An 8,515-nucleotide genomic window follows, 5' to 3' on the forward strand; every position below is an offset into this window, starting at 1 on the left:
GCTAGAATTTAATTAGTGATTAGCATTTAGTAATTTAATACATTATAGTGTGGGTCTTTCCTGGAGTTTTAGTACTGTTGTCTGTTGACTGTTGTTTTAATGGAGGTATTATTCTACTGTTTTGTTTTCCCTTTTTGGTAAGCTGCTTTTGTTATCTGTTCATTGTTTGTATTCTGTTCTGTTCCTAAAATAACTGCAATCCTACGCATGCCTACTCAGAAGTAAGAGAAGCAAGCCCATTGGTAGGCAAACTAAGGCCCGGGGGCTTGATCTGGCCCGATCGCTTTCTCAATCCGGCCCGCAGATGGTCCGGGAAGCAGCATGTTTTTACATGAGTAGAATGTGTGCTTTTATTTAAAATGCATCTCTGGGTTATTTGTGGGGCATAAGAATTCGTTCATATTTTTTTTCTTTTCAGAATATAGTCCGGCCCCCCACAAGGTCTGAGGGACAGTGGACCGGCCCCCTGCTGAAAAAGTTTGCTGACCCCTGCAAGCCCATTGAGTTCAATGGGACAATGCAGTTGTGTATGAGCTTGCAGACTAATCTCATCAGATGCATTGTGAATTCAATGAAGAGGGTTCTCAGGGTCAAGAAAGTCTGTATCCTAATAAATGTGTTAGCATTTAAGGTGCAACAAGATTTATTGTGGTTTTGGCTTCAGTAGGTTAGGGATAGCTACCGTATTTTTTGCTCTATAAGACGCACCAGTCCACAGGACGCACCTAGTTTTTGGAGGAGGAAAACAAGAAAAAATATATTCTGAATCTCAGAAGCCAGAACAGCAAGAGGGATCGCTGCGCAGTGAAAGCAGCAATCCCTCTTGCTGTTCCAGCTGCGCAGCCTGCATTCGCTCCATAAGATGCACACACATTTCCCCTTACTTTTTAGGAGGGAAAAAGTGAGTCTTATAGAGCAAAAAATACGGTAAATCATTCAGTTTCTGGACCATCTCACTTCCATAAGTGTTCACGCAAGTCCCTTCTGCTGTGCCCTGTTTCTGCATTCATCTTCAATTAAAAAACAACTGCTCAAAGGTTTGCGTTTAAGTACATATTTAAATATGTATTTTTGAACACATTTTCTATCAAAATATGCATTCCTATTTTGATATTTTTTTAAAAAAAACTAAAACTTGAGCGCTGCATTGCAAAATTTGGCAAAATGCAAAGACAAATGGCTGGCTGTGTTCCCAGAGTTGTTGCTATGTACTTAACAGATTTGGGACAGGGGCCCAAATACACAGAAATGCATAAAATTAGCATATGCTGATTTGTATGAATAGAGTCAAATTTAAAATATAAATGTCACACGCTAGCTAATTTCCCACTCATTCCTACTCATTGCACCCAATTCCCCTTCCCTCACCTCCATTCATTAACCCCAGATCATCTCTAGATAAAGCCATCTCAAATCAATTTATCGTCCTCAAAAAATAATGATGATGATGATGATGATGATGATGTACCCAGTAACCTAGTTCACCCCCCATTACCCAACCCAGAAACACTCAGAGCACTTAGGAAGAGATTTGAGGCCTTGTCATCCCATCTGTGACAACACCCCTGTTTGTTCCAATCCACACACTAGGTTAGGTAAAGGTAAAGGGACCCCTGACCATTAGGTCCAGTCGTGGCCGACTCTGGGGTTGCGGCACTCATCTTGCTTTATTGGCCGAGGGAGCCAGCGTACAGCTTCCGAGTCATGTGGCCAACATGACTAAGCCGCTTCTGGCACACCAGAGCAGCACATGGAAACGCTGTTTACCTTCCTGCTGGAGTGGTACCTATTTATCTACTTGCACTTTGACGTGCTTTCAAACTGCTAGGTTGGCAGGAGCAGGGACCGAGCAATGGGAGCTCACCCCGTCACAGGGATTCGAACCACCGACCTTCTGATCGGCAAGTCCTAGGCTCCGTAGTTCCAACTAAATTCTACTCAGAATAGACACATTATAATGAAAGCACCTAAGTTACCCATGTCCACTAATTTCAGTGGGTCTACTCTGGGTATGTGCACAATCCATTCATTCAAGCGTCGTCTTTCAAACTGGTTCATATTGGAACTCACAAAGATGGAATCTTGCCTCACCACAGACACAACCAAACTAACGCAGCAGCCTCCTTTGGATTTTTTTTCTTAATGTTTAAAAACACACACAATAAGGCAGCAAATAACTTAAGCACATGGGTGCTAATTGCAGTGCTCTTAAAACTTATTTTTAATATGTAAAGGGGGCAGCTGGTGCACAGAGACTGACAGTGGTGCCAGTTTTTGATTCACTGCATTGCACTCGTGTCCTTTCAAGCTGTGAAGCCCAAACGGCTGAAAGGCCTTTATCTATTATGTATTGACTTCACCTTTTAACTGATTTAGGATGCAGCCTAGTTTACTGAAATGTCAGCCAAGTGATAGCAGGGGAAATATCAGCTACAGATGATTGGTAAAGGTTAACTTCAGTGTTGCCCACTGAAGAGACACACCTGAGACTTCAGAATACCTGCTCAAAGTTAAGACCATGGGTAGGCAAACTAAGGCCCGGGGCCCGGATCCGGCCGAATCGCCTTCTAAATCTGGCCCACGGACGGTCCGGGAATCAGCGTGTTTTTACATGAGTAGAATGTGCCCTTTTATTTAAAATGCATCTCTGGGTTATTTGTGGGGCCTGCCTGGTGTTTTTACATGTGTAGAATGTGTGCTTTTATTTAAAACGTATCTCTGGGTTATTAGTGGGGCATAGGAATTTGTTCATTTCTCCCCCAAAAAATATAGTCCGGCTCCCCACAAGGTCTGAGGGACAGTGGACTGGCCCCCTGCTGAAAAAGTTTGCTGACCCCTGGGTAAAACTATGGACTGTATCCAATGCTAGTCCAGTGCAGAGCAGGCCCATTGAAACAGATGCACATGACTAATTTTGGTGCATTAACTTCAATAGGTCTACTCTGAGTAGCACTTAGTTAGATAAAACCCTATTTTTATGTGGGGGTTGGGTGATTCTGAAGCTTTCATTGCCAAGCTGCAGTAGCTGTAGGGATAGAGGTTGAAAACTGAATGCATTTGGGGGAGACATATCATTAGGTTAAGATGTATGATGGATCCGTGCACACACAAGCTGGAAACAGTAGCTTGTTAAATCCAGACACAAGACTCCTCTGGGATGGGGAGATACATTTCATATTAATAGGCTTATGATAGCCACAGATTCCCCCCCTCTTCTTCTTTGAAGTTTGCATTTAAAATAGCCTGAATGGCCCAGAGACGACAGTAAATTATTCAAATCTTCCTGGAAGTCTGCATCTGCAGATTAGCATTAACCTGAAAAAAGGCAGAGGCACCCAGCTCTGCCCTATTTCTGTCTAATGCTGTGATTCTAAATACATCTGCTAAGACGAAAGGCCCAGAGAGTTCAGCACAGTTTTGGTGCACGTACGGGTTAGGATGAGCTTGTCAGGTGTCAATCCAGAGATTCCTTCCGTTTTGCTAAATTTGCCACTGAATTGGGTAGGTTTATGGTGGCAAACCATAAAGACAGTGGAAGACAGAAGTGCCTGGCGTGCTCTGGTCCATGGGGTCACGAAGAGTCGGACACGACTAAACGACTAAACAACAACAAATGGTGGCAAACAGGATTGCAGGGGTGTCCGTGGTAGGTGGGGGAGGGAATGGACAAAAGGTGGAAGGTTGTGGAAAGACAGGATAGTTTCCTGAAGCAGTAATAGATTTACAGTGGTACCTCTGGTTACGTACTTAATTCGTTCTGGAGGTCCGTTCTTAACCAGAAACTGTTCTTAACCTGAAGCACCACTTTAGCTAATGGGGCCTCCTGTTGTTGGTGCTGCGGCGGTGGCGGAGCATGATTTCTGTTCTCATCCTGAAGCAAAGTTCTTACCCCGAGGTATTATTTCTGGGTTAGCGGAGTCTGTAACCTGAAACGTATGTAACCCGAGGTACCACTGTAAATAGATACCTTTGGATCAGCACTTAAGCTGTGGATCTCTTATGGTTCCGCGCATGCTTCTAAAACTTCGGTCACAAACATCACTGGAACAAGAGGCTGCACATGGCACCCTATAGGAACAGGGCTATTGCATCCCATAAAAGTTTACAATTCATAGGTGCCAGTTTTGATTCGCACACAGGCTCTGATCCAGCCAGGCTTATCTCAACCAAGGTGCTCTGAAGACCTGAAGGGGTTGTTTCTCTGTGTACTGATTTGGTCTCTCTCTCTTTTGTCAGTAATATTATTTATTGCATTTGTTTGTCGTTTTGTTTAAAAAAGATAAAATGCTGCAGGGCAACTTAAGAGGAAGATAAAGTACCAACAGATAAAATAAAATAAAAGCCAAAAAAAATTTAAAAAAAGAACACTGCCATGTGCTTATCCAAAAATAGAATTAAAAAATATGAATCCTATCCCACCCCGCTAAAAGCTGAGCACCACAATTAAGGCTAGAATCACGCAGAAGTATGATTTCAAAACCATAAACCACCAAAAGCCTGGGTAAATAAAAATGTCTCTTAAGCCAGTGTCTAAAAAGTGACAATAATGATGCTAGGGCTGTTTCTTTGGCAGTGGGGTGAGCCCTGAAATAGCCCGTTCTCCATTGAAAAGAGCCTATCCAGCATCAACTGTAAGCAGGGGGGTGTCGGGGAAGGACAGAGCAAGAGAAAATGGAGGGAATTGCTTCTCCTCCTTTAGGTTACCCATTTACCTGGCAATTGCTGAAGTAAAGGTAAGGGACCCCTGACCATTAAGTCCAGTTGTGACCGACTCTGGGGTTGCAGCGCTCATCTCGCTTTACTGGCCGAGGGAGCCGGCGTACAGCTTCCAGGTCATATGGCCAGCATGAGTAAGCCGCTTCTGGCAAACCAGAGCAGCACATGGAAACGCCGTTTACCTTCCCGCCAGAGTGGTACCTATTTATCTACTTGCATTTTGATGTGCTTTCGAACTGCTAGGTTGGCAGGAGCTGGGACCAAGCAACGGGAGCTCACCCCGTTGCGGGGATTCGAACTGCCGACCTTCCAACCGGCAAGCCCTAGGCTCTGTGGTTTAGACCCATGTCCCAAAGCAAATGGTATCCCATTATTATAAGACTTAGGGTATATGCTCTGATTTCACATACACCCCATTGGATCTTGGCTAACTCTTTTAACTATCAGGGGGACACAGGCATCCAATCAAGTTCAAGCAAGCTTGTGTGTTTTTGCAGCTCCTGATTGGGTAAAACAAAGGCCGATGTGAGAATGAAGCTACAATCCTATAATCTGGGAGTCAAGTCCCATTGAACTTGGTAGGGCTCACTTGTGACTAGTTATGTATGGGATTACTCAGTCATTTATTCTGGTTGGTTAAATTAGATGGAGTCACCTATGGGAGCCATAACAAAACATGCCAAAGATGTAACTTGGGTTCCCCTCATTCTGGTGTTCTACACCAGCCATGGATCCTTTATTATGATCAAGGCAGAATAAGCTGACAATAAATGATCGAGCGCAGGTAAATCTTAGTTTTCTCAAAGCCTGTCCTTCAAACACCCTTTCAAGCAAATCTTTGGTGGGAGATGCAGGACAGACGAAAGGAAATGTTTCGCACAGTGTGATAATGGAAAATGCAATCGCAAGATGTCTCAGTTACCATCAATGTGGACAGGGATTGGACAAATTCATGACAGATCAGGCTATCAGTGGCCAGGAGTCATGAGGCTATGTACTATCTCCAGGACTGGAGGTGAGGCTGTATGCTGCACTCCGGTCCTGCTTATAGGCTTACAGGTGCATCAGGTTGTCACTATGAGAACAGCATGTTGGACCAGGTAGGCCTTTGGTCTGATCCAGCAGGAATCTTATTACGTTCTTAAATGTGGTCCGTACAATTCAGCTTTTGCATTGAAGTCTCCATCTTACTGAAGAAACAGCAATAGTTTTGCATTACAGATTTTGGGGTATGCCATCCCGTCTCCTCCCATCACTGTCATTTCACTGAGTTGGGCAAACTGCAGTATTGTAGCTTGAATTCACGATAAAAGATGCTGAGATTTCTGGCATTATGTGGGTTTTATATTTGCAGAGAGAGAGAGAGAGAAAGAGAGAGAGATTAGTTTTGATTTTTTGATTATTATTTTTAACTTGAAGCCTTAACATTTTACTTCTTTGTCTGAATTAGCAACGGAGAACAGTTTATGAGAGACACTCCATGTACTATGTTTCTGCTTGGGTTGAAGACCAGAATTTACCCTGATATGCTTTTTTAAAAAAAAAATCTAGTTGATGATGACAAAGAAAAGGGCTCTTGCAGTGTTAAGGATGGGAGAACAGAGAACATTCCTTTCGGATATATATTTTTCATGGGAATGGCTGACAAGTTTTCAACTGTGTTTTCAGAGGTATCAAAGAGATTCCCAAGGCCTTTATTATTTTGTATATATATATATATAAATATATATATAAGTGAAATGAATTAATCTTTCGGTAGATAACCTCAACTGTAAAAAAAACCCAACAACCACACATACATGCACACATGAAAACTATGCAGATGTATGCTTTAATGTTGAAAATCCGATATGCAGCAGCAAAGTTGGCTTGCTGAAGAAGGCAAACCCAGGATTGTGTAAATATTTGCCCAGGTTTATTGTATTATTGGGACTACAAGGGAGCCTCTCCCAAGTGAGGACTACATGCCTGTAGGAGGACCCTAAATCAGGAATGGGGAAACTGTGGCTCTCCCAGATGATGATGGACTACGGCTGCGATCATTCCATGCTATTGGCCATGGCCAACTGAGGTTCATGGGAGCTGGAGCCCAACAGCAACTGGAGGAGTTCCAGGTTCTTCATCCCTGACCAAAATGGTGGCCACTAAAGTGTTTGGAGTGATCTACACCAGAGCCTAAAAGATAAAGACAAAACTGACTGGAAGACTGGAGGCAATGTTGTTACCAAGTGCATGGTTTGAGGACCTTGTCGTTGGGATCTCTTTAACAGTCTGTATTTCACCTGTTCTACTACCTTGAATTTTTGGAATGTATCTGTGCAGGCTTTGTGGACCTCCGTCTGTAATTCTAATTTCTGTGGCTCTCAATACATATGTATATATTTTTCAGCTTCTTGAGTTAATGTGGTTGTTTTTTTGAGGGGTGTGTGTGTAAAATTGCAGCATTTAAGCACTTTGTTTTGACTTATCGACATAGTGGGTTCTGGGAAAGAGGCACAAAAGTACCTCATACCACAATTTTGTATGGGATATAAGGAGCTGCATGCTGAATCAGACCACTGTTCAATCTTGTTAGTCCATTACTGTCTCTTCTCCACTGTTCTGGCTCCAGTGTTGGAGGAAGTATGCCTCTGAAGGCCAGTATCTGGGAATCACAAGTAGGAAAAGTGCTTTTGCTTCTAGGGCCATCTTGCAGGCTTCCTATGGGCAGCTGCCTGGCCTCTGTGGGTACACAATGCTGGATGATGTTTGAATTTTATGTACTGTGTCTAATTAGTAATGGCTCTTGACTGCGCACTATAATGTCACCAACAAAACACACACCCTGCATAAAGAAGAAAAGAGGGTCCATATTTGCGTAAAATCTGCCTGTGCCAATATATGCACGAATTAGAAATAATCACTATAATTTATGGATCTGCCCTGGCCTTATAACATTTGGTTCAGATCTCTCATCGCTTCAGGGAGAAGCCCAATCTGTTCTGAGACATTCTGTGGTCTGTCCTAATCAACTCATGTGTCAGGTCTGTAGCAACTTCGTTAAAAACGAAACACCATTTCTTTTTATGGGGAATGTATTAAAAATGTCTGTAACTCCCTCCCGCCTTTTGGCAGAAGTAGATGAAATTTGCACACACAGCCACCAGAGTAGATTAAGCCTGCCAAGTTGCAACCGAATAAATCAAGGGCCTGTGGAGGCCAGGCACATTATGGGTGAGTGGCTCCTATACATGGCAGATAACACAGCTTTCACATGTTTAAGAAGAGTGGGATACTCTGGTTGGTCCCAATCCCTCCATCATGTCACAGCGTCCATCCCCATTGTTCTCCTTGTGTCGGAGGGGAAACATTGGCCTTGAGCATCCAGCCATCAGGAGCAGACTTTAGTCTTTAACATTTCAGCGGCGCCCTGTGCATGCCCAAAATTTGGCAGCACCACCCCACTGTTCACCTTCCGTTCAGCTAAATTCAGTGTGCCATAGTTGTGATGCCCTGTGTCACCCCCTAGGCTCGGTGCCCAGTGTAGTAGAAATGGTTGTTCTACTATAAGTCTGCCTCTGCTGTTATACAGTGGTACCTCGGGATGCGAACGGGATCCGTTCCAGAGCCCTGTTCGCATCCTGAAGAAGAAGAAGAGTTTGGATTTGATATCCCACTTTATCACTACCCGAAGGAATCTCAAAGCGGCTAACATTCTCCTTTCCCTTCCTTCCCCACAACAAACACTCTGTGAGGTGAGTGGGGCTGAGAGACTTCAGAGAAGTGTGACTAGCCCAAGGTCACCCAGCAGCTGCATGTG

At 43.7% G+C, this 8,515-nt stretch overlaps 1 protein-coding gene and 1 long non-coding RNA gene across 2 annotated transcripts in view; both read left to right on the forward strand.

Annotated features, from left to right (window-relative positions):
• The window catches only part of ZDHHC8 (zDHHC palmitoyltransferase 8), a 128,930-nt gene extending 128,300 nt beyond the window's left edge, over window positions 1-630 (forward strand). Inside the window, exon 11 of the mRNA XM_080985142.1 lies at window positions 419-630. Coding sequence (XP_080841268.1) covers window positions 419-425 — 7 coding nt within the window. The 3' untranslated portion in view covers window positions 426-630. The remainder of the gene's footprint in view (window positions 1-418) is intronic.
• Window positions 631-810: 180 nt separating this feature from the next.
• On the forward strand, window positions 811-7,104 carry LOC308465419. The gene is made up of 2 exons (XR_013980417.1): window positions 811-3,729; window positions 3,964-7,104. It is a non-coding gene; the product is annotated as an uncharacterized lncRNA (long non-coding RNA).
• Window positions 7,105-8,515: the final 1,411 nt, after the last annotated feature.

This window comes from Podarcis pityusensis (genome assembly GCF_964106645.2).
Source record: "Podarcis pityusensis genome assembly, chromosome: 16".
NCBI lineage: Eukaryota > Metazoa > Chordata > Lepidosauria > Squamata > Lacertidae > Podarcis > Podarcis pityusensis.